Here is a 27,851-nt window from a genome sequence, read left to right on the forward strand (position 1 = left end):
AAGAGGAAGAAGAAGAAGAAGAAGAAGAAGAAGACGAAGCTTGACATGTGGAATTAAAGAGGGGGAACCGAGACTCTACCGGAGAGGTAAGTGAGTTTGTGGAGTTGTTACATGCCATTGCCATGCCAAACTCTTAGCATTAACGTAACACAGTGTAAACTAACCGGGCTTCCGTAAAAGCTGCTGATGTGTTTCAGGCTCCACACTGTCGAACTGACACTACCAGCAGTGCTGCTCCCTTCTCGTGCAGCACACTAGCTGTGCTTCCTCCCTCAAACTTGATTTTGGTCAAATCCAGAATGAAATCTGGATTTGACCTGGATCTGGATGAAAGTTGATTTATACCCGAACATGGTGAGAACCTGGATATTAATGTGCTGACAGCAATACACAGACCAAAAATGGCAAATCATTACAGTTGAGACCATGAGGAAATATCAGACTTGATCAGAATCAACAATATTGGAAAATAACATATAGGGATTTTGGCTTTGGTTATCTGGAGCTCTCAATATACTGAGAAAATATGTAAAGAAAGAATTAGACAATAAACCAAACAAAGGTAACTAAACGAATACCACCTAACTTAAAAATGCAGTGTGTAGTGGCACGTAGCGATGAAGTTGCTGATTGCAAACAGCTGAATGCCCTTCTCCTTCCACGCGTAGGAGAACTTACGGTGGCAGCGAAAAATGTGGAAGGCACTCTCTAGAGCCAGTGTTAAGTTTGTTCATTCTGCGCTACTGTGGAAACATGGCGGTGTAAAATGGTGGGCTTTGTGGAAGGGGACCCGCTCGACTCGCTCCCTCTATAAGTATAAAAGGCTCACACCGATTCTTATTTTCAGGTGATTATACAAAAAAGAGGAAAGGACACCCGCGCACTGTCTTGACTTGCTCAATAAATATACTTTAATATACAACGACCCTCTTCAGGCAAAGCTGACAATTGAAAAAAACATCGTTATATACCAAAGGCAGAGTTCACAGTGGCCAATCACAAACATTTCATTAGTGGCAACAGGCTACACCTTGTGGTAACCTCAATCAGATGCAAATTTATATACATTTAGAAAATACTTAAAATGTAATGGAAATGTTAAAATCACATTTATCAGCTCAATGGTAATCTGAGTCAGTTAATAAACACTAGCAACCATCTAAGGAAATATAGAAATAAGTAAGTAAGGTAGACTGAATTACATAAATGACATTACATCAAAGTCAAGAGGATCAACTCATCAATAAGGTCAGGCAGGAGTTTAAGAAAAATGCCTGAGTGGAGAAAATAAGAAAAGAGCAACATCAGGGAAAAGCCATCAACATAGGCTTACATTATAACATCACATTTAAGTAATAGTTAATCATTCGCTATAAAGAAATACATAAAAATCTAAAAAGTAGAAAAAAGTAAGTAAGGTAGACTACATTACATAAATTTACAACATTACATGCTGTAAGAAAAATGCCTGAAAATGGAGAGAATAAGAACAAAAGGCAACATCAGGGAAAAGCCATCATATTATAACATCACATTAAGTAACGGTTCATCATTAAGACCCTTAGGGGTGAGAGTTTGTAATGTATGTGTCCAGTAGGTTTCACATTGCTTAAGCACGGTTACCTGACCCCTCTCTTGGGCAGGCACACTTTTTCTCTACCAGTGAAATGAAATGTGGAAATATCGTGGTTGAAATCATGAAAATGAACTGCAATGGGATAATCCTGATCATTTCTACAGATTGAACCTTTATGTTCAGTGATCCTCTGTTTAAGTTGTCTAGACCTTTTGCCCACATATGCCAGTCCACAGGGACAATGTATTAAGTATACCACATGAGTAGATACACAAGTGATCATACTTTTGATTGTGAACTTTTTCCCTGTGTGTGGATGACCGGAAAAAGTAGTTTTAAAGGTAGTATTGCACCACGCACAGTATCCACAACGATAATTCCCATTTGGTAGTGGACTTAAAAGCGTCTGACCCTGTGCCGCAGTGCTCTGGGACTGGAAGTCAGCATGAACCAAATAATCGCTAAGGTTTTTCCCCCATCTAAATGAAAAAAGGGGGATCCTTAAATATTGGTGCCAACTCAAGATTCGAACTCAGGATGTGACAGTGTTTCTCAAAAATTTCCTTGATAATATGTGGATTAGGCAAATATGTGGTAATGCATGTTACTGATTTTTTTTTTCTCTTTTTTTTTTTTGTTATTCTTTCTCAATAAATCAGAACAAAACTTATTTAAAGCCAATGTGAAAGCCTCCTCAATACAATCAGACAAGTACCCTCTTTGTGCAAACCTAGACTTCTACCTCCTGAGCCACAGGGCGGCTGTGGCTCGTCCACTAATTGGAAGATCGGCGATTCAATCCCTGGCTCCTCCAGTCCTCCAGTCCATTAGATTTCTCTGATGGGCAGGTTGGGACCTTGCATGGTAGCCCCTGTACCATTCAGTGTATGAATGTGTGTGAATGGGTGAATGTGATTTGTAGTGTAAAAGCGCTTTGAGTGGTCGGAAGACTAGAAAGGCGCTATACAAGTACAGTCCATTTACTTTTTACCATCTCTACAGATTTCTCAATAAAATCAGTTGAGGAACATACTCTTTTCAATCTATAGAATTGACTAATAGGTAAAGACTTTTTAAAAGAAGTAGGATTAAGGCTAATAGCTAATAATAGTGTATTTTTTAACATTCTTTTTGGTATAATGTGGTAGATAGACAACCATTCTTCTTCATTATCCACATATCCAAAAATTGTACCTTTTTATGTCTAGACTCCACTGTAAACTTAAAATTTTGTTTGAAACCATTCAGTGAGGTCGCAAAGTCTTGTACTTCCTCACAGTTATCTTGATATATACAAAAAGTATCATCAGTTTAACGAAACCACTAGAGCTGTAGTCTCCAGGGGTCCGTTCCACAAAGCAGGTTTAGTGAAAACTCAGTCTGTTGACCCTGAAATGAGGGAAACTCTGAATTTTCCGTTTCAAAAAGGGAGGTAACTCAAACCAGAGAAAGAGGGATAACTCTAGCCTGTTTCAGAGAGAGGGGTAACTTAAGCTCTTGGTCAGTTACCGTAGTAACAGACTCTATGAGCCTAACCTGGTCGGGACCAGGTTTTTCTCAATGAACCTCAAGTTTCCCTCAGTCTCCGTCCTCTTTCAGAGCCACACACTCCATTTGATCTCCTCATTCATTCAGTCAGCAGGCGAGTTTTGGCGTAGCCTAGTTCTGCCGTCTGTCATTTAAAAAAATCAGAGTCAATATATTAGAAGTCCATTAGGCACAGTAAGTGGCGACTTTTTCACTAACATGGCATGTCCTTTTGATAACAATCCCGTGGATGAAGGTGCAGCATTACTGTGCAGAGAATTAAATATTCATCGAGAGATGGTTATCAGACAGCGCATAGATGTTCTAGCATTTCCAGACAATTATCTTTTTGAGCGGTACCGTTTCACATCACAGTCCATCATCTACATACACAACCTAATCCGTCCTTACATTTGCAACATTACCAATCATAGTCATACTCTCACATCCCAGCAGATATTGTGTGTTGCGCTGCGTTTCTTTGCAAACGGAAGTTTTTTGTACAATGTCGGAGCCAGCCACTGGCCTTCCTAAATTCTGGCTTAGGGCCAGCTCCTCTGCCTCTGTTAGAGGTGGCGGTGCTCGGCCACAACCCGTTTTACGGGCATCTGCCTTCTTTCTGTTGGCTGAGTAGTTGTGTTAGTCTGTGTTAGTTTAAATAGGCTTAATTATTTAACAGAACATGATGTAGATGAGAAGACATTTATGTGTGTGAAACCAGCATTATGTTGGGGATAAAACAGCTGCACAGTCAAACAGCCACTTAATATTTACTTTACAATGTAAAACATGATCAAAATGAGGTACCCCCATGAGATTATGTCAAGGTTTTACTTTTTGTGTTGCACTTCTTTCTGAAAACATGCTCAAACTCGCCGTATGAGCGAATTAAGATTTCTAGCTCTAGTGGGGTGAAAAACGCAGCCCTCCTCTTCCCCGTTGCCATGGTGACTCGTTGAATCGGGGCTCCAATGACGCTGGCTTTTTATAGTTGTGGTGCACGCGCTTAACTCCAGGTGAAACTACTCCGAGTTGATTAAACTGTCTCAAATCAGCTGTTCTGGAACCGGAAACTCAGAGTTTGTTATCTCAGAGTACATCAACTCAGAGTTCAGGATTAGACTCAGAGTTTGTTGAACCTGCTTTGTGAAACGGACCCCTGGTCGACTGGCCGATTAGTTGGTCGATGTGCTCTAGTCCGACCAAAATTCTCATTGGTTGAATAATCACCGGAGAAAAGTACTACATCAGTAGTCTTCAGGATGAATCCATTATTTCCTGTGGTGGGAGGGACAGAGTAACAAATTACCTGTGAAAACGAGGGTGTATTCAAAACACCCCCGTTGTTTTCATAACTTTGAATTCGCCCAACCTAATGGAGACCACTAGGTCTAGCTGTACTCAATGTTTACTGGACGTACTGACCATTTACTGAATCAGTGTTTCTCCTATAATTATAACAACGACAACCCCTGCCAGTTTCTGAAGTCAAACTCAGTGTTTTTGCCTGGGAAACTCTTGGTAGTATAGTTCCGTGAAGGAATAGGGCATTGTGTAATATATTTGCATAGTGAGTGGGAAAGAGCGAGCAGCAGAGATGTGACGGTGAATGCGAGCGGAGCAGAAGAAAAGGTTAGCAGTAAGTTGTCAGTCTGACAGTAAATATACAGTACAGACTACAGTGTGTCAGTTAATAAATGCTGCAACTTCTCAAGAAGAAAAGTCACATCTGTTATTTCCCCAAGTGCTGTAAAAGTAAAGGTGGACAGCTCTAAAGATAGTAACATTGGGTTGGTCTAACCTGAAGATGCTAAACAGAGAAATAGAGAACAAAGAAATGTGCGGCTGCTGAGTTCTACCCCCTCAGTATCTTTATTGAGCAATTGAGGACAGTGTGCGGGTGTCCTTTCCTCTTTTTAGTACATGGCTACTCCATCACCTCACCTGTCACAAAGACTACACAGGTGTGCAAGAGCTTTTTGATGATAACAGGTGATTATACACTAATTAAAAATACTTATGAATGTTATACTACATTTCTGCCAAATGCCACAAAATTCTACACACTGCAACTTTAACACATCTGCCTGTTTCTGTCCTTGACTCAATTAATGCTGTACTGTTTGGATCAATAGTATAACAACAATAATATATATTATATCAGATTTCAGATATTAATCTAATACTAGCCTCAACATGGAACACAGCTCATAAAAGAATTTGACATGCCACAACAGAAATATTCAGTTATTTCTGGCATTATATATACACAATATACTTATTTGATGTGAGCAAGAAGATGTGTATACTGTATATACAGGGTTTCTGCCAGTGTATTGCAAACCTAGTGGCCTGCCGGGCCTGAGTTGCCTGAGTATTAGGGATTTAAAAAAAAAAAATGTATTAAGATGTTTTCTAAACTAAAATGTGTTTATACAAGTAGTAGCTCCTCTTAAGGAATAGCTCAGTGTGTAGTGAGTGTGTGGTCGAGAGAGAGAGAGCATTTGTGTGACGATGACGCTTCAGTGACCGGAGACATGAGAGCAGCTTCCCAATAACAGCTATGTGTGTTTACAGCAGAGAGCAGGAGGGAGGACAGACATTCTGCTTTTCCATATTGCTGCTGCAGTTAATCATGGACCAGGCACTTTCAGGTTATTTTCAGTAGCATCCGTCATCCGACTCAGTATTGATAACACATGTAGAATTTTACAAATTAATTTTATTTCATGAATGTGGGCACTGATACCTGAAAATGAACTAAATGGGTTTTATTTCTATATATAAAAAAAAAGCAAAACGATGGTAGGGGCGGTGGGCAAGTAATATAATCAGTGCATGCCCGATCACCGGAAACACCTTACAGCAACATGTTTTGCTCAGCACAACATTGCTACCAGAATTGCAGCGTGACATTAGGGTTTTGCAACAGCAGTTACAACTAATTCAGTCTTAGTCAAAACTATTTTTCTACCACTAAAGCTATTTTTACAGCATAACATGTAAACAGGCCTAATACAAAGAACAGGGAAATACAACAGCTGCAGTGTTTAAAAATGATTAAGTGAGGAAAAGTTGTTTTCAAGCCAGGCCAGTCCTTCACTGCATCAGTGCATAAGATGTTTTCTAATTCTTTTTTGTGTTCAGCATTAGTAAAATCAAGCTGAATATATGCTGTTACTTGTATTCAGCATGTTGTGGAGCATATTTGTTCTGTGTCTGGAGAGACCACGACAGTCAACGGACATGCAAAGCAAAGGTTACATGACCCATAAAGCTGGCATCAAGTACTTCAAAATAAAAGGAAACTTGCTACATTTCAAAATAATTTTGTTTTTGATGAAGTTGACCTAAATGCTTGCAACCAACTCAGAATGAGCCACCAGTTGGGAACCACTGGTTTACACAACTCTTCTCTACTAGAACTTAGCATCTAACCACCGTCTGTAATTCATCAAACCAAAAATATGCTCCTTAGTTAAAGTGTACAGTACATTGAGTACGGTAATCACCAGCTGAATAAATGAATGAAGTTGATTTTATGTCCATGGCTGAATCAGTCAGCTTTAAAAAAAATACTTCTTCACTATCAACATGTAGAATATTTGACAGTGTTTCATGGATGATATTTTTGCCCGATTTATAAAATATTTGTTTGTCCATCCATCCATCCATCCATCCATTAGCAGTTCTTATGACCTCCACTGTTGTGTGGTCCACTATCCACGCATGACCCAAACCATGTGGAGATACAGCTCTTAAACAAGCTCTAGCCTCTGTAAAAGGTGGTGGGGGGAGGGAGGCTCACTTGCTTCAGGCAACACAGGAAGTCAGGCCTTCTTGGCCATGGGTGTGGCATGACAGCTCCAGGTGAGATCTTTAATAAGGTTTATACAGAGGAATTTGGTGCTCTGCCACTCTCTCCACCATGGAGCTTCAGATGTGCAGAGGGTGAGGGAACATTGAGGGTAAACTTATTCAAGCTACACCACGTCACCAGCTTTTCCACCTGAGCTCTGTATGCAGATTTGTCATTCTGACTGTTAAGACCCACCACAGTTCACCAGCAAACTTAATTATTGTATAGTCTGTACCAGGCACAGCAGTCATGGGTCGTCAAAGTGAACAGTAAGGGGCTGAACATGCAGCCCTGGGGGGAGCCGGTGCTCAATCTGATGACATTGGAGGTTTTCGCTGTGCCAGATCATTGTTCCACAGTGTAGCACACGCATATGCACAACAGACTAAAATTCTCACAAAATATTACTTTAATGTATGACAGAAATTTCATCCTGTTACAAGTAGGAAAATACACAATAAAAAGCAATACAGTATAGCAGGCAACATTGGTTCTCAAAGTGTTTCATAAACGGAAACAATAGAAAAACACAGAAACGCTGGCCTAAATCAGATGCATTAGGAAGGCATGTTAACTCATGTACAAAAGCTTTGATTGCAAAGTACAGAAACAAAGAAAATGGTATTTAGGGAGAGACCTACAATTTTTCAAACAAAACTATTAAATATTGCATAAACTGTGCATCACAGTGTACACACACAGTTCATATAAGCTTCAAAATGAGCTTATCTCAGATGCATACTCTTATGTATTGTAGTATATTCTATTTGAATAAACTGGTTGGCAGAGCACAGGCAAGCTTATCATGAATGTCGCAGAGGACTTCTGGGTGATTTTCCCTCTGACTAAACTAAATAATTGTGGGACACAGACAAAGAAAACACATTTTTACATCTTAATGTAAATTCATCAGCAAGAACTGCTGCTTCCAAGAGAGATTAAGCTTTTTGCTCACTCAAATACACAACAATATTATCAGGAAGACTATTTTTGAATTACATAAACAACACAAGTTTCCTCAGTTGTGCAAAAGCTTTTGTTTTTGTGGCATGGCACCACTTGTGAAATAACGTGCCTTTTTCATGTGATATATATATATATATATATATAATCGCTTGTCCCTGATATTTTTTTTATTTTATTTTTTTTTAATTAACATATTCTTTTAATTTTTCCTCAGATAACAATGCCAAAGAAAAGCAAAGCAAAGAATGTGACATGGAGCAAAGATGATGATGATGATGAGCAGCTCCCTCCTAAACAAAGGAAGGTTGAGCAGAGCGACATTCCATCCTCTCTGTGCTTCCACAGCCCTGCCAGCCTGTTCCAGAGCCTCATCCAGCCAATGGGGACAGAGAAGTTCTTCAGGGAGTACTGGGAAAAGAAACCCCTCCATCTGCAGAGGTCTGATCTCAGCACAGCCTCCTACTACCAGTCTTTGTTCCAGATGTCAGATCTGCAGAGCCTGTGCTCTCAGGGTCTGCAATACTACAGGGACATTAACGTTGTTCGCTGCATCAACAGCAAGAAAAAAGTACTCAACAAGGATGGACAAGTTAAGTTCAACGTTCTCAGTAAGAGCTTGGTTCAGAATAAGGCCACCATCCAGTTCCACCAACCGCAGAGGTTTAAGGTGAGAGTGCTGCTAGCAAAGAGAGAGATATCATGATTTTGTTGGCTTTGGGCTAAGTGACTTTACTGCTATTGTTAGTTCATTGTTACTACGGACTAACCCAGTAATTAGTCCGTCTTTCCTTTATGATACATTTCATAAGTGGAAACTTTCGGAATTTTCAACCTGGAAGTGACTAATGGGGACAACAATATTTCAGCCGCGAAACGGGCTGCAATGTAATCTAGGTTATCTGTCAATGTAATCAATGTAATATTGTGTCTAATCAAGTCTCACTCAAAGAAGTCTTGCTCTGAAATCTCATGAGACTTGTTGTTGCAGGAAGACAGCTAAATAATCAGCTAAATCTTCAGCCATGACTTTGAAAAGCTTTTAGATAACACTAAGCTACGCTTTTTGTACTCCAACACAACAAAATCTTTCCAGAGCTCCTCTCTCAAACTCTCACTCACGTTTCCACTGTTGTCTTCCTGCAAAAACTCAACTCTTGTGAGATGTCAAAGCAAGACTTCTCCTTGGGCAAGACTTGGTGAGACACAATAACAAACAGACCAGATCAAGTGAAAGGAAAAGAAAAATGTTTTATTTCTCGGTAGGGATCCATAATGTTTTCAGACACGTATAATAACAATCTGAGCCTGTCAGTGGCAAAAACAAGCACCTTTAGTTTTACATTGCAGCCCGTTTCGCAGCTGGCAGTTGAGGCGCTCTCACTTCATACCTGACCAATTTCAAAAATTGTTGTCCCCATTAGTCACTTAGATACAAAATCATGGGAAAATAGGGTCCAGGTTGAAAAATCCCAAAGTTTCCCTTTAAACCTGCACATATAGATATATTTATATTAACTCAGGTTAATTGACTATGTGTATTGTGAAATGGCTCACTCATATTGACGAACACACAGAGAATTATTATCAGCTCTACAGCTCTCCTCAGTTGTTTTTTTAAAGATTATTTTTTGGGCATTTTTATTGGATAGTGGGCAGTGAAGAGGCAGACAGGAAAGGGGGGGGGGGATTGGTATGAAATGCAACATAGGTCCCTAGCTAGAATCGAACCTGGGATGTTGCAGTTAGTGTGTCATGTGCAGTAAGGATTCCGCAACCAGGGTGCTCCACTTCTTCTCAGTTCTACAGAGGTTTTAGTTCATTGTTATGGTCTGTCAGCCCACAGACTGCTGTTCTATGGGGCAGCTCTGATAAACCCACTGTATACTATGTGCACAGCACCAACAGACAAAATAGCTGGTGATCATTTGGAACATTTGGAACCTTTGGCTGCTGAAGAGACAGATGTTTTTCTCAGGAGTTGGTGGAGAGCAAACCAAAGTGAATGTTGAATTACATTCATCAGGTGGACGCAAACAACTCTAAATGAATGTGAATGTTGTTCCGTTTATGCTGGATGTATAGACAACTATTTCTCATTTGGTGTTTACTCAACACCAATTGAGTAAAGTGGGAACAAGCACCAGTTCAGCAGCTGCTAATGGACTTTCATACAGCAATATTTTCTCCCCACCCCACATGCCAAATAGTAAACATATATTCAAACTAGACCACATATCATGTTATAACTTGATATGTTTGAGATCAGATATCTGACTGTCATAATCAAGCCAATTATATGATGCCAAGCTTCATAGCCATGTTAGTTATGTTTCCTCCAGACAGCTGTTCCAAAGAGTGCACTGTTAAATATCAAAACACATTAGTTACCATCAATAAATTAGTCTAAAGTTTGGTGATGAACAGATTTAAATCAGTTCATCACAGTGTCCACTGCTCACAGACAGACAGCAGAAAGGGAGACAGTTGTGTGTGGCATGTGCTCACTCAACGGATGGATTTAGTGATTTTGCCCTAGGCAAAAACTGTCTTACATTATTTTTGCCCTTTCTTCAACTGGGAATGTTGGTATTGGCAGTGGTAGAAGAAGTACTCAAAACTTTTTTGTAAAGTATAACTGTTAACTATCAATAGTAAAACTATTAATACTGCACAGTAAAAGTACTGTAAAAGTACTTAAACTTACTTAACATCTGTTCAAGGTGAAGGTTTTAATTCTATTTTATATAATGCTGGATAGTTTAATGAATAATAATGCATCATATTTTAATTGTTATATTTTGTGAGTAAAATCTGAATCTGCAACATAACCAGTAACATTTATCTGTCAGTCAAATGTAGTAGCGAGTAGGTCTACAATGTTTTCCTCTCAAGTACAAGTATATATTTTTTTAATGCTTTGGGGGCCTTTTGTAAGTTATTTCAGGGTGCAATGAGTTAGAATAGTAACATAATTCGATATTATTCATATCTACACATAATAAATCTATAGCTGTTTGGGGCCCTGTTAGTTGGTGGCCCCAAGCAGTTGCCTGCCTAGCCTAATGGTAAAGTGCACCCCTGGCTCTCCCACTGAGGCACCAGTGAGTTCTGATACTGTGCACAATTGAACAGCCAATTCAGTTTTAAGGTTGAGGTGAAGTGTCTAATCAAAGGTCCTAATGTGTTGGTTACTATACAGTTAACTGTGGAAGAGAAGAGAATGAAGTGTTTTAGTTTAGATGACCTGGACTGAAGAAAATGCGTGCATTTATGGAATCATTCCAAACTGTAAAGAATAGTTAGCATGTTTAATTTAAATTCATCATTTCAGAACAAGTGGACAACATGTTATGTTTATGACACATTTGACTTAAGTGATTGTAGTTTTGTTTTCTGTTGTGCATAGGCAGCTCCATAGATTTTTTTTATTTTTTATTTATTTATTTTTTTTGCTAGGGTTAGTGAGGGGCTGTTTTATTTATTGGTGGGGCTGTGGTGTTTGCAGTAAATACATGAATAAACAAGTCGAATAAGCACATGTAGCTGAATGAAGCTCTGCTGCTAGTTATGGTATGCTGACATTGTAATCAGCACTATCAGGAATGCAGCAGCAGAGTAGCCACTGTAGCCTGTTACAGGTCATCAATAACAGGTTAGCTTGAGCTGCATTTATAATAGCTAAATATATCTCACATGTGAGCAACGTGATCTGAAGCAGGTGATTCCTATGCTGAGGTCACTATGGTAAATAACTACTGGCAAACTGGACCAGATCAACCAGAAAATATGAGAGAGCAGCCAAATGAAGTAAGTTTATGTCAAACATCGGATAAATCCTTGGTCAGGCTTTTGTAATTATACACCCTTATCTAGCCCCACCCTAGCATTGCATGTGCTATTGTGATGCAGTATAAGCTGAAGATAGGAGCAACTATAGGTAAGTGAAAAAACAATGCTCTCTGTTTAGAGATAATGTTCATTAATAACTCCCCTTTTCTTCTCAGCTGACACACTGGTCCTACAATCTGAATTTGATGGAGAAAATAAACCAGTGATACAGAGACATGACTGTTGTCCTCTGCATGGTCAAAGCACACCTTTATTTCCTGTGGTGTACACAAGTCAACTTATGATGCATCCTAAAATTTTGATATTTTTATGTATTTATGTATTTTTACAATTAATCTCACAAGGGTGATTGAAACAGAAATAATAATTAATAATGTATAATAACATAACTGCCAATGCCAGTTATGCTATTGGCTGTACACTCATTTACACCAAAGCCACAGCCAATCACATAATTGGCTCTACCCTGTTTCTCTGGACTGAAAGGGGTTTATGATGAAAAGTTCAGGGTTTATTGATTTTATTAGTTTTCTCTTTGTGAAGTTTAATTGGCAGTGGCATCCCAAAATTGCAGTTTGATTGAAATGGTGCACATTGTGTCATTTCCTGTTTGTGCAAACGGTAAGGTGTGTTGTTTTATTGCATGCTATCTGCAAAAACAGCACGCTGAACAGAGTATGTAGTACATACTGTAAACAGTTAGTATGTTGTATGGAATTGTGAAGTTCCACTGCCACTCAGTGGGCAAAAGAATAAATGCAGCTGTACAGCTCCCAGGTATTAATCTGGTTCTTTTTCATATTGCCATTTTTTAGATACAATGAAACAACAGCATCAACACTGGTTTTTATTGAATTTTATATGATACTTGGTATTGTTCCAGTTGTTGAGTTTCAGCAGTATACCAGATACACACCAAAAGATTTTTTTGACATCACGCAGTATAAACACCTATAAACATGTATAAATAGCATTTTCACAGCAAAACTCAAATGCATCATTATTTGTTTTTTCTCGATAATAAGCTGTATAATAATTCTGATATTAATCAGGAAATATCTGATAAGAGAAGAGGTAAACAGTTTTTGGAATCTGATCAAACATTCAGTGAACTTTACATTACACTTGTCCCAAACCCCAGCAAATAAATGACTCCCAACAGGATCGCATACTTCTGTCATATTTAGTGATCAAGTTTCATGGTCTGTATTTAGTGTACAAGTGCAGGTCACATAAATAATAGCTAATCCTTAAGAAATGATAATACACTAATAGAACATATAGAATTCATTCATATATTCTAGTCTTGAATCTCGGGCTTCAAGAACACGTTTTCCATATTCAGTATGTATCAGAACATAATATCTACCACTGCTGATAACTTTCTAAATTGACATATTACATTCATATGGAAGATGCATAGTAAGTGTATTCAGCCTGTAGGAACAAGAGCTAGAGCTCATCAAAAAACAGAAAAAGTGTAATGAATCCTAAAATTAATCCTTTTTTTCTGTGTGTTGTCAGGATGAGTTGTGGAGGATCCAAGAGAAGCTGGAGTGTTTCTTTGGAGCCTTGGTGGGCTCAAATGTCTATATCACCCCACAGGAGTCCCAAGGCCTTCCAGCTCACTATGATGATGTTGAGGTACAACAGTGAATAAATGAGATGACTCATTCAACAGCTAAGGCCACTTCTTATTTATACATAACCCTTATTCCACTAACTATTTATGACCACTAAAGAATCACTAAGAGCTAGTCACAAGCTTTTTTAGAATTACCCACTGATGGCAGTCCACCATGTAATTAGGTCAGTGGTAGACAAAGTGCTGTTCTTTTACTTGAGTAAATATTAGCAATGTCACAGTGAAAAAAAAAGTCTTTGCATTTTACATTTTTATTGAACTAAAAGGATACAACAAGCATATTCAGCTCAATGTACATAAAATCGGAATGAGTCATTTCTGTGTTTTTTTTTTTTTCAATTTGAAAAGTACCTAGTAACTATAGCTGTCACATACATGTAGGGGGGATAACAAGTAGCATAAAATGTCAGTACATAAGAATTGTACGTTTACATGTATTCATTTGGCAAATACTTCAAAGTGACACACAAATAAGGTAAAATCGTAGCCACAGTAGGTCAAGGAAATGCCTTTGAAAAAAGAGAGAGCAGGAGGGAGGGAGAGAGAACATATTTTCATGAGAAAGTACTCTCTGAAGAGGAGGGACGGTAGGACTAGCCTCATTCATTTTCAGATTGTAGAGCATGAGAAGGCTCATGAACCTGAGGAAGTTCTGGTGGGTGGGTGCCCCGCTGGTGGCCACTCTGTAAGCGAGTATTACTGACTTGAACTTAAGCAACTAGCAACAGGGAGCCAGTGGAGAGAAATGAAAAGCTGTTTTTGGCTCGTTGGACTGAATCAGCTCAACATTTTTTGAAAGATTTAACAATTATTTCACTAGACTTGGTCATACAGCCAGACTCGGTGGAATTTGTTTTCGGTACATCATGGAAAAGAACGCTCATTACACAGTGTCAACAGCACAACTTGTGCACAAGTTGTTATTTCAACAGGAAAAAAGCTGTTCCTAAACCTGGTTGTTCTGGTGAAAATACACTTTCTGAAGGGCAGTGGTTAAAATAGATAGTGAGCATTCAAAAAGTGCACAGTAGGATTTTCAAATGAGACAGAAGTTTTGATGAGAGTGCAGCTATTCTATGTCCACCTCAGCGATTTAAAGGTGCATTAATTAAGGTTTTAGACATTTTACTAATGATCAAATGAGATCAGATCAGATATGAGGTGGTATCACAAAAAAGTAGCATCACTCTCAGCCATACTGTGCTGTCTGCAGCCCTTCAGTTACAAGTACAGTCCATAACTTCTCCCTGCCCAGCATCTAGCGGAGGTTTTGAGGTGACGTGATTGGAACAGTGGCCAGACCAAGCGGCAACCTCTGGGGCTGAAAAATGAAGCCAATGCGGAAGTGCCAAAAACCTGCATTCTATCTAATGGCCATCAGGGGGTGACTCCACTGGCTGCAAAAAGAAGTCCGACTGTATGGAAGTCTGAGAAAGTAACCCTACTTCTCACTTGATTTTACCTCAGTAAACAGTTTCCTAATGAGTTTATGGTCTAAATCGCTAGTTTAAAGTCTTCTTCAATATGAATAAATCATGGCCCCATTTAGAGTAAAATAGATGATAAAGCAGCGTATCCTTTAGGGCGTGGCTACGATGTGATTGACAAGTCACTACCATGGAGACAACGTTGCTTACGTAATGTAACCATTGCATATAGGCGTATCTGCTGCTATTTCACAGTGTGTTTTCAGTTCACTAAAGTTAACATTGTGGTCACCTAAAAACAGTCTTGTTCAGCATGCAGTTGTAATAAAACACCAATCAATGAGTCAGATGATCAGTTTTTCTGGTGAGTACATTTTGTTTTAACAGTTTTAGGCCTGTTTTTCACTTGCAAAAAATAGCATTAGCATTATCACTGTCAACCATAGATTGTAAATGCACCGTGCTAACCAAGCTAGCAGCTAGCACGATGGTCAGCTCCACCCTCTTGTCCAAATATGGTAACTTCTGGCTCCAAAAATCAAGCATGGCGACGGCCAAATCGGCCGATGGTCAAATGGCTACACTCGAGGCTTCAAAACGGAAGTTCACAAACCAATGGGTAACGGTGACTATGTCCATATTTTTTACAGGCTATTCAGCCAGTGATGGATGATCTTACAGCTGCCATCAGCCAGACCAAATCCCAAACAGTACCAGTTAAATGGAAAAGACAGTGTTCCTTTGCCCAAAGAGAGTGGGACAGAGGACTGAAACTAGATGCCGATGTGGTGTTCTCTGCCTCTCCTTTCTCTCCCTCTGCCAGCCCCTCATTGTAATTGATGTGACAAACGCAAATACAACCTCCAGAAACAACGCCAAAAAATACTAAAACTGTTGAACATAATTGGCTAAACTATAAACCTTGTCACTTGACATATTGCTGAGAAAATGCTGCAGTGATACTCTGTTTTCAGTTCGCGTTCGGCTTCACACTGTTGTATCCACACATCCATAGTTCAGAGGGCGTAGGCTTAGGAAACAGGGCAAGAGGGGTGAGGAGTTTGTTATGGAGTCTCACTTACTCTCTAGTCACTAGAAAAAGTTAGTTATAGTTGCTTTAATTTCAGTCCTTGAGTTTTTGTTTCTCTGAATTTTCAGAGTTTCTCAGCTAAGAACCTTAAGTGCCATGAAGAAGGCTTGCAAGTGGTAGGCTAAAAAGATCAGCAGGATCTGATCAGCAGTCGGCATGTACAGCCTTGGATGTCTCAGTAACATGTATTTTTCCTGATGCTGATGGTGCTCTTTGCCCAGGTATTTATTCTGCAGCTGGAGGGACAGAAACATTGGCGTCTCTACAGTCCTACTGTTCCACTGGCAGCAGAATACAGCGTGGAGTCAGAGGAGAAGATTGGTAGCCCAACGCATGATATTGTACTGAAGGTAAAACACCCTTACTGAATGGGACCTCTGATTGCCGTTTTGGAATTACCCTGATATTATCAGTTCATTAATTGCACGATAGCAGCTCACAATTTTTGTCAACAAAACCAGATATCTTATATTGGAGTTAGGAAGGGATCTTGTCACTGCAAATATTGAACAAGTACAATGACTAGTAACTGTTTCAACCTGTAATCAAAATATGAGCCAAATGTCTCATTTTTATTTGGAATATAAAATAGTTATGTGTTTTCTATATTGAGTGAGTCAGCTCTCTCCACAGGCAGGAGATCTTCTGTACTTCCCCAGAGGAACCATCCATCAAGCCAACACTCCAGCAGGAGTGGACCATTCCATCCACCTGACTCTCAGCACCTATCAGAGAATGTATGAGGGCTCCTCTTCTCCATAGCCTTCACTAACTCACAGCTCTCAGTGTTGGGTGTTTTTAGCTCTACTTTGGTGTAAGAGGTACTTTAGTGCCAAGCTACATCACTGCTGGTAGGGTGTAGAAAAAGCTTGTTGTCACCACTAGGTAGTAACACAAGCCAGAATATTAAGCACTCTGCATTTGGGTGGGCCAGAATCCAAATACGTTATTCAGCAAAGCACAAATAGTGTTTTGTTTTTTTTTATAAACATTTATTTCATACAAATATTTTAAAGATTTTTATTTGTTTTCGGAAAGAAAAAAAACCTGTCAAATACGAGCGCACAGGTTGGTTACATCACTATCTTAGTCTCTCTCCTCTGCTCTGCTGTAACGTCTGTCAGCAGGTCTCAACTAGGGGAGTCACATTCACCTGCTACATGATGCACATTTCCTTATTTGGACATCACTCCAGAGTTGGGGGTGTTTCCCAGAGATAAAGCTGAGTTACTGACACCCAAGTGCTTTCAAGGGACTCTCCATAACCTGTTGTTCCTTTTTTCTCAGTGGAAAGCAAGAATCACCTTTGAAGTCCTTCTCTACACATTATACGCTGTTGTGTCTCTGTGTTAGGGGTGTATAAATAAGTAGAGGTCTGTCTGCACATCTGCAATGCACTTCATTTTAGCTCAGTGGTCAGTGCAGTCTTCAATGATCTAGGAGGCTCGAGTTCGAGACCCACTGTGGGGACGTCCTATGTAAGATAGTTAATTCATAAACTCTTATTTTAACACTTTAATTTCCTAAAATTAAAAGCGTAATAAAAACAAAAACTAGATTTTCACACCTATTTTCACTTTTATTCGAATACGAATATAAATAATTCTGCTGCCTCAACTAATGTAGATACAAATACAAATACTGGGCTCTCTGCACATCCCTACTCGGCATGCACACGACCTGCCATCTCCTTTGCAGGTGTGTGCATACTCGCACTCTCACCCATGCAGCAGTTGCTATTACTGTTTGATACTGTAGTGGGAGCTGTGGACAAATGTACATCAAGCCAACAGAAGAAAGCAGGAAAAGTTGTTTTCTTCTGATGGGTCTTTGTTAAAACGTTCACAGTGGCCTTATGTTACCATAGCACAGCATGTGTGTTGTTTTCTACTTGCCTCCTTGTTTTTATAAATAGATTAGTCTGGATAAATTTCTTGGTTACCTTGTTGCCAGAGTGTTTTGGAAGGAGGTGAAAGAGGAAGAGATTGGGTAAGGGGTCCCACAGAGCAATACACCAATCAGCTATGACAGCTATGTGCTGTCAGGGACACTATTGGCTCATTTGCAATAAGCCAGGTGATTGCCAGTGCCATCACTGGCATGCTGGTTAGATTTCGGTCTGACCTGACCCTGACTTGCTCTGATGTCATGTAAATGTAAGCAACAAGAACTTCTCAAGATCAAGGCAGCCACAGCTTTGGGAGCCAGGCACCACAGTTGCGCTCCACTGACTGCAGGGACTTCAGGGCTTGATTTGGGATTGTAATAGGAAGAAATGCGCCATTTAATAAAAACTGGAAACACAAGATATTATAAAAAAGGATTTTCAGCCAGGAAGCCACCAAGCTAGTAAGAGATCAGCAGGAAGAGGCTCAACATCGGCCCCTGTAGTCTTTAGCAGTCTGTCCGTTGGCATGCAGTTCAGAATGCTGTCAAATATGAGAGTTTAATGGAGATTTATGAAAGTAAAATTTATTTTATGGAGCAGAACTTTGTGGCTTTTACTTTCCATCATTTTCCAAAGTTGAGGCTTACTGCTGGAGCAGAAGTTTAAGTTTTCTTGATTATAATACACAAGAGAGGTACCACTGAAGTTATAGTGGCTCGTCTTCTTTCCCTGATGAGCAGGGCTCGTTTATACAGACAGGTGGGCAGCAGGTGTAAGGTAGTGTGAAGTAAACCCTGGGCAGTTGTTAGGCATTTGTCTCTCTGTGATGTGGCTGATAAATAATGTCACATTCTCTGATACACTCTCACCTGTACTCTCTACCTGTTCTTACCTTAGGTCATGGGGAGATTTGCTGTTGGATGTATTTCCAAGCTTGCTCTGTGACAGCAGCAGGACTGATGTCAGCTTGAGAGAGGGCATGCACAGAAGACTCTTACTGGTAACTGCTTATTTAATAATAAAATGAAAAACAAGTTATAAGAGTGAAGCGTTACCTTTGAATCCTTCACCTTCTCTTCACATCTTGGCTCTCCTCCCTTCATTTGGTAAACAAAAGGTGAGGTCACCAATTTCCAGTATACTTAAGGGATATTTGTGTTACCTTTTATCATTATTATTTGTCATCACTACCTAAATATCTTTTTTAATTTCATCCATGCCTACTAAAACCACAATGGTTTGTTAGAGAGACAGTTTCTAATATGTCTAAAATTTGCTAAGATGTACTCTATGGTTTTAACAGTTTTTTTTAACATTTCTTAAAGTTCAAATTTGGATCCAGTGTCACACCAAAATATTTAAAATCAGTGACTATGTCATTCCTTTCACCCTTGATGAGAATATCAGCGTTAGGAGGTTGTACCATGGTTGTTAGAGAAAAACATACCTTCTGTCTTGTTTACATTCAGACATGATTGATCAAACCAATGTGTGATCCTTTCCAATGCAATTGTTAGCTTAGCAGCAGTTAACTCAGCTGTTTTTGCATGTGTGTACACAACGGTGTCATCTGCATACATTTGTAGTTCTACATCATAACACTGTGGGAGATCATTAATATATAGGCTAAATAATAGGGGACCTAACACTGACCCTTGTGGAACACCCATTGTGGACTTCATGTTACCGGACAGTGTGTCACCAACTTTAACACATTGTATCCTATTAGATAAATATGAAGACATCCATGTCAGTGCTCTAGATGAGAAGTTAAATTTAGAGAGTTTCGATATTAAAACATCATGATTGACTGTATTGAATGCTTTTTCACAGATCTGATATAGCACTAACTAATCCTCCTTTTTCAAGTTAATTTGCTCTATTAAGTGCAAGATAGCAGTTTCGGTGAAATGATTTGCTCTAAAGCCAAACTGCACACATTGTAGACAGAAATTGCTTGTATTAAGAAATGTTGTCAGTTGTTTAATGACAACTTTCTCAGCAACCTTTGAGAGTACTGGCAGTATACTTATTGGTCTGTAGTTACTGGCCTCAAGGTGGTCTCCAAATTTAAAAATGGGCGTGACAATGGCACATTTCCAGTTGTCAGGATAGGAGCTGTGTTTAAAAGAAGTTAATTAAATGAGCAATAGGGAAAGTTAAAATATCTTTGTGTGATTTGGCAAACATGGTGTCAAATTGGAAAGCATATCTACTTTTGGAGCTTTTTAAGGAGCTGATGATTTTGTTTACTTGTAACTCATTAGTCTCTACCAACTCGAAAACCTGACCTGTAGCATCTATAGGAACAATATCAAGTTTCCTTTTCATAATTTTTTTTCCTAACTCATATACAGACTAAAGGAAAAAAATATTAAAGACAGGAGCAACAGTAAAATGATCTTCAATTAACTTTCCCTGTACTTTGAGTTTAAAATCTCCTAAAAATTTTGGGTCCCTCCTTGTGAGATTATCAATGTTTTAATTGCCTTCCTTAGTGCAGCATCTCTAGATTTCATTAGTTTACACAAATTTTCATTAAACCACAGTAAATTGTTTTTATTTTTAGATTTTATCTGTATCTTCACATTAAATCTTTCCTTTACAGAGTTGATTCTGCAAGTAAAAGTATCACAGCCATAGTCCAGATCATCAGAGGACAGTACATCATCCCAGTTCAAGCTGTTAAATTCATTGATAAATTCTTCTTGCTTAGCTTAGGTACTTGCTGTGGTTTTAAATCTACTTTTAGTCAGTTTTCTTGCACATAGGGTCAAGTTATGAACTGATAATCCAGTGATTAAATCATAACTTTTAGTTATTCTTTCTGGTTTGTTAGTAAATATCAGATCAATTTGTGTACTGGAGCATTCTAGTTGGGCCTTTTACTAGTTGTTCTAGTTGGAATTTCTCTGTGATCATTTTTAGTTTTTTCCTCTTAGTTTTATACTCCCAGTTCACATTAAAATCACCCATAAGTAATAATTCTTTGTTGAGATTGCACTCTTTCAAGACTTCTGTGAGTTGATCATAGACAGTGTCATCTGCAGGTGGGGGCCTATAGACGCCTATGATGTTAAAAGACATTTGTTGGGATAACATTATTTTTATCCCAACATATTCTAACATGTTACCGGCATTATAAACCACATGTTCACATTTGATGTTTTCTCACATAAAAAAGCACCCCTCCTCCTCTTCCATCAGGTCTCTTCTGAAACATTGGTATCCAGGCACTGTGAACACACTTGCAGGAGTTGTTTGTTTCAACCATGTTTCAGTCAGACAGAGAAAGTCCAGATTTGAGTCAGACACAAGATGAGTTAGCTGATTGCTCTTTGCAGTAACGCTTCTGATGTTAAAATGTCCACTGAATAGCCCCCTCGGTTTCAGCTTCGGGTCCCATAAGACTTTTGCATGATTGACAATTTGGAAGGTTTTGAATAACCTCTGCCTCCTCACTGCAGGGTTTCGACACACAGTGGTGTCAGCAGCAGGTTTTGTGAGAGAGACACTGGACCTATCAGTGTCTCTCTCGTGTTAACAAAGTTTAGTCTGTTAAGGGAGAAGCCCGGCTCAGAAAGTTGCTGCTCATTCGACACTGGCGCCAGAGGAGTCCCGGACACACTTGGGCACAAATCAGCATCAAAGTTGTGCAGCACTCTAGGGGTCACTGGTCTAGGATTTAGCTGAACATCTCCAGAGAGCAGGATCAGCATGAAGAGGAGACCTTCTATTCCCTGAAATGGGGTGGCAGATGACCGGTCCACTGGATCGGTGATTCGCTCTGGTACCTGGGCTTGTCTGTACCGCAGGACAGAGGAATAGATTGCAAAATATCCCAGTATATGCCATCACTGCTTGAGTCCAGGATGCATAGAGAGGTTCCAGCATGCATGGATTACATCACCAGCAAGGATCCTTTAAGTTTTCTTCTTGTTTTAAAAAAAAAAATACTCTTCTGTTAGCTTCTTTAGTGCTGTATCTCCTTTGGAATATTGATAACAGCAGTTAGCAGTTGACACCTATCTAGTTGTTTTGATTTGAAAAATATATCCAAAGATGATGATTTCTCCTCTGTTCTTGCTGAGTGTTAATTTGCAAAATGTTCCACTTTTTTGGGTCCAAGTTTGAGATGTAATCAGGAGCTCACTCCCAGTGCAGCCAGTCCTCCGAAATCAGTGTCAGTATCCATTTGTGATGAAAAGTTATCAAGACTTGACTTTTTACAGAACACCCTTGATGTGGCGTGCCCATGAATTTGTATGTTTTGCCATGAAACAGGAAGTTGTTGTAACTCCACTGGACTTTGTCGAATCTGCCCTAAATTTCACATGTTTGACTGGAGTCCAGGCCAGAACACATCTACATGTCAATATTGAGTCATAGTCATAGTTGGTGGAGGCACACGTACAGACCTCTCTTCTCCAAAATCACTTAACACCTGCAACCACTGCAAACTTCTGCTGGACTATTACTGGAGGGAATGTAAAAACATTTATTCACATCTTCAGGCACAAGCATTCATACTTACTTCATGAGGGTTTGTCGGCTGTGTTTTTGTGTGTGTAGAGCAGCAGTGAAGGCCAGGACACCAACAGTCGACTGGCAGCTTACCTCAGATCTCTGGCTGATGGAATAGATGCAGGGATGCAGAAAGTCCACTCAACTCACATGAAGAGAGACTTCATCACTAATAGACTGCCACCGTACAGCCAGCAGCAGCTGCTTATACCATGTGAGTGAGTTTGTGGCAATTTATGTGTTCAAACCTTTACAGGGAACTGCATACTATGTGCTTATTAAAGAATTTACTTTATTTTTTGACTGTAACCTTGTGTATGTGTCACAGCTGGGAGTATTCCTGCCTTGGAGGATACAGTGTGTTTGAGATTTAAAGACCACATGGTAATAACCGTGGAGCCTAGCCAAGAGAGAACAGTAAGTCCATTGAGGCTATAATTTTAAGCACTAAGCTTGTTCTAACTCTAAATGAAGCTCAGTGTCTGGTGTGGCAATGTCCCTGTGCCCTCTGTCATTCTGCCACCACTGGTCAGATGTCCTGATGAACAGAAAAGATTGAATTCAGTGACATGCTCTGCTGTGTGTTTGTTTCAGGATGAGGCCACAGTGCTGGTAGTCATCGTCTTACATTCTTTGAAGAACCAGAGGGAGAGCCACATGATGGGTGAAAGTGGTGATGAAGAGGACGAACGGGACATCTCTAGGGTAAGCTATAGACTTACTGAATCCTGTTGTCCATGCTGAGGTGCCTGTGGCTCTGACAGGATGTTTTTTCCTAAATGATAAGGCTGGCACAGTGATAATGCTAAACTAAACAAACTTCACTTTGCCTATCTATATCCTGGATTAAACCATCATAACACCAGATAAAACCAACCCAAAATACTCTTTGCACTGCTCATTTCTGTGCCTTCCAAACACTGGAAGGTACATTACAAGTAAAAGGCACATTACAAGTAAAAGTCCTGCAAAAAAAATTCTACTACAGTAAAAGTACATAAGTATTATCAGCGTGATGTAGTTTTAAGTATTGCGGTAAAAGTAGTGGTTTGGTCCCTCTGACTGATATATTGTTATATATGACATCATTAGATTATCAATACTGAAGCATCAGTATATAAGCAGCATGTTACTATTGTAGCTGCCCAAGTGGAGCTAGTCTGAACTACTTTGTATACAGTTAGCTAGTTTAGTCTAGTGTTTCCCAACCTAGGGGTTGGGTCCCTCCAAAGGGTCACCAGATAAATTTGAGGGGTTGTGAGATGATTAATGGGTGAGGAAAGAAGAAAAAACAAAGTTCTGATACACAAATCGGTTTTCATTTTTTGGATTTTTTTCTCTATCTTTGATTTTTGGTGAAATATTGGATCATTTGATAATTCATTGAAATGAAACCATGTGAGAAGTTCAGAGGGAAAAATCATTATTTGGTAGAGCTATTAACAACTCATTGACATTTGAAATGTGAGACGTTAAAAGCCAAAAAGGTTGGAAACCACTGGTTTCATCTTTAACCATCTTCAATCATCTGTGTTGTATTTTAAAACCTTGTTATATTATCCACTGTCTTAAAGCTTCACCTGAAAAGTAACTAGTTACTAAAGCTGTCAAATAAATGTGGTGGAGAAAAGTAGACAGTATTTCTATGCCAATCATTACGTCACACCCCTTTTTATATTGTCAAATAACTAATTTAAAACAAACTTAACTGAAAAATGAGCACTTGAACATATATCAGCATGATACCTAGGTAACTACCTAAAATGAATCTTCTTTGGGAAAAATTTATTTGATGTGCAATTTGGTTGTTTTTTTTGTTTTAATTTGGCCGATGTCCCCTCTGCTAACATGGAGGGGGCAAGATTTATGACTTGTACTGCAACCAGCCAACAGGGGGTGATCAAGATATTTTGGCTTCACTTTTGGGGAGCTGTCATGTCATGCATCTTATATAGTCTATAGTAGAGTCCCGCTTGACCCAACCATGGATGTATAATAAGACCTGGATATGGCTCCACCACGCAGCCTTGCTTCCAATTTTGCCTAGTGGCCACTGGCAGTATTGCAGCAAAAAATCCCCTGCAGCCCCATAGTTCATGTGATCTGTGTTTGCCAGCAGTATCTCGTCCTTTGGCACTGATGACTGAAGTTAGCCAAGCCTATCATCTGTTCGCAACAACCACATTAATTTATTCTATGGCTTAAACTGTCTCATAATGGCAAAATTTTGTACATCGTCCAACCTGCACCAGATTTCTTATGCTTGATGAGAATCCTGACCTGAACACATCTACATGTCAGTATTGAGTCATAGTTATAGTGCCACCTACTGACAACAGGAAGTCAGTGAAGTAGCGACTGGGCTGGGGTGTGGCCAGCAGGCTCCATAGCACTCGCAAATGCAGGGCCATTATGGAACAAAGTGTCTTTGATGTTCATGAAATTCAGTGGGATCATTGCTCTAATTATACCCAGAAATTTTATTTTATTTTTATTTATTTATTTTTTTCACTCAAAAGAAAGTCAGCCATTTTGGATTTGGTCTGTCAATTTTAATATTACGAACACGTTTGAGGCTTTTTGGATGTGCAGAAACTCACAAAACTTTGCAAGCATGTTCTAACTAGTGAGTATTTTGATTTGTTATCACAAATGGGCTTGTGTGTGGCACGGCAGTGCTATAGCGCCCCCTAATTTTAGGGGTGCTTGAAAACTCACAAAACTTTGCACAAGCATCAGAAGTGGCGAATCTTGATAACTGATATGGGTCTTAGGCTTGGACATGGCAAATTGGCTTGATAGCATCCCTTACAAAATTTCAAAGTCAAAGCCCCCACCTTTTAAATTTGACGTAAATTAACAAAATTTGGTAGGCACATGTATTATGTCCAAACTTTTAAAAAAGCCTCTTAGAGCCAAAGTCCAACAGGAAGTCAGCCATTTTGAATTACTTTCCTCCATTTTTGCCATTTGCAGGCATTGTATTTTAACAAACTCCTCCTAGAAAATTAATCAGAGCGACTTCAGATTTGGTCGGTGTTGTCTAAGGATCTTTTCAATGAAAAGTTATCAAAATCGTGAATTTTCATTGAACGCCCTTGACGTGGTGTGCCAGTTAATTTGCATGTTTCGCCATGAAACAGGAAGTTATTGCAACTCCACTGGACTTTGTCCAATCTGCCCCAACTTTCATATGCTTGATAGGAGTCCAGGCCTCAACACATCTACATATCAATATTGCATCATAGTCATAGTGCCACCTATTGACAACAGGAAGTCAGCAGCCATTTTGGAAAAAAGTTGCTTTGATGTTCATGAAATTCAGTGGGATCATTGCTCTCATTCTGCCCAGAATTTTTTATTTCTTTATTTTTCGCCCAACAGGAAGACAGTCATTTTGGATTTCGTGTGTGAATTTTCATTTTATGAATACATGTTTGAAGCTTTTAGGATAATGAAACTTTGCAAGCATGTTCAAACTAGTAAGTATTTCAATCTCATATTGAGCCTCAGTGACTGCACACAGTACTCAAGAAGTCCCAACCTCATCTGTACAAATCACACACCCTCCAACTCTGAACTAAACCAGTGTCGGGTGACTCCTGAATGTAGATGTACCTGTGGCTAACATTAGCAAGCCAGCTAAGAACATATAATATGTGAATAAGACAACTTTGGAATTACTGCAAGTTGCACATCTCCTCCTCTGCAGCAGTCTGTCAGCTCTGATTGCAGAGACCACATGGATACCAACCCTCTGTTAATCCCAGTTGGACAGCAAGCACGCCAAATGTCCCAAATTCGAACGCCCCAAATGTAAAAGTAATGGAATGTTACTGGAATTAGTAACTGTAACTGAATTTTACATTGTAATCCCTTACACTACGTATTACACACTGATTGACAGACTTCACCTCAATCTAAATGGTAACTCAGAATGATGAACTAATGTTGAAACAGCACACATCTGTCTAAGAAACATTTAGTAGCCAAGTGTCCAATTACTTTTGAACCCCTAAACTTTGGCCACAATCTTTTAAAAGGGCAATATCTCCCACACAATTGTGTTTATACGGATGTAAACCCACTCAAATTGAAGCTGAGGCTTACTTGTAGGAATAATGTAGTATCCATTATTTTATTTCAAATTGAATTTGTTGAAACACAGAGCCTGAAGAAAAAGCTTCTGTGCTATAGAGCTCCATTGTTGTTAAAATAAATAAATAAAAACTATTAAAAACACATCAATGAGCAACACTTTTGCACTAGGTGACATGTTCAGATGTCCAGAGCTGAAAATAGCCCTTAACAAAATGCGTTATTTCCTCCTGTTTAAGCACAGTTTCAGGAAATTACAAATTTTATTTGTGATCTGTTTTTAAAGATCTATGTCTTCAGTGTGATCTAGTGGGCATGGGGCTGAGTGCCAAAGACGGGGTAAGAAAGTCAGAATGTATACACAGTATACAGTTCCTTATTACATCTGTGTTTCTGGCAGTAAATTGGACAACCTCAATGAACTGTAAAATACAGAAAAGGGATTTATAGAATGAATAATGCATATATAGACTTATTGGCAATAAGGTGGGGGCTGACTTGTCTTGCACCAGGTGACTACATCAAGCACATTCCTTGATGTATGTGATTAATGTGTGAATATGTTTGAGGATGTCCCTGAATGTCCAAGCCTTGTCTGTCTTTGCAGGGTCTGCAGTTCTCTCTGTCTCATCTCCAGGCCCTGCAGCAGCTCCAGCAGGCAGAGCAGCTGGCTGTGGCCCAGCTCCAACTGCCCACACAGGAGGCCAAACTCAGTCTGGTCCTGGCCCTCTGGAGTGAGGGCCTGCTGCATGTCCTAGAGCACACCACCATGTAAAAATATTACTGAAGTATTAAATTCAGTTTATATTGTATATCAAATGCACATTTGAATGACAGACTATGCAGAATGTTCAAGACTCTTCTTGCAAGTGTCAGAAGTTATATACTCTAGCTTTTTAATGCTGTTGTGTAACCTATGGATTTGTGTGTTTGAACCTCACACTTTTGATTCTTGTGATTTCTTGTGTGCATAGGGTGAAGCCTCTCTAAAATAGATGTACTTCACTTTTAAAGCTGTAATGACTGAGATGGAGAACAGTTTTTTCTGACTCCTCTTCACTGAAATTAAATGATATATATTTCTCCACAACTTCTCCATTTAGATTGATATATTCAGTAGACCAGCTTCACACATGCATACGAAAGGGGGTGTAAGTTGACATACTCCCTGTTAGAGTGTACTCAGGTTTCCTGGTTAATGAACTTGCATTTTCATTTTCTGTCTCCCAACCAGCTGATCCCTTACTTTGTCTGCTAGACCATGCTTAATTCAATGCTAATTGCCTCCTGACTGTAAGAATAGGTATTGCACAGTTATCCAAGTGAATTAAAGCAGGAATAGCTGAACATTTTGATGTTTGTATGATGTACTGTGTTGAATAAAGTTGTGTGGTGTGTGTAA

General features: G+C 39.3%; 1 protein-coding gene across 1 annotated transcript; it reads left to right on the forward strand.

Annotated features, from left to right (window-relative positions):
* On the forward strand, positions 1-27,851 carry riox2 (ribosomal oxygenase 2). Its single transcript, XM_044370490.1, has 10 exons — positions 1-86; positions 8,143-8,595; positions 13,302-13,421; positions 16,161-16,289; positions 16,573-16,676; positions 18,725-18,827; positions 22,400-22,565; positions 22,680-22,768; positions 22,946-23,056; positions 27,057-27,851. The coding sequence occupies exons 2-10, from the start codon at positions 8,149-8,151 to the stop codon at positions 27,222-27,224; spliced, it is 1,437 nt and encodes a 478-aa protein (XP_044226425.1). The 5' UTR covers positions 1-86; positions 8,143-8,148; the 3' UTR covers positions 27,225-27,851.

The sequence above is a fragment of the Thunnus albacares genome, chromosome 13 (genome assembly GCF_914725855.1).
Source record: "Thunnus albacares chromosome 13, fThuAlb1.1, whole genome shotgun sequence".
NCBI classification, from domain to species: domain Eukaryota; kingdom Metazoa; phylum Chordata; class Actinopteri; order Scombriformes; family Scombridae; genus Thunnus; species Thunnus albacares.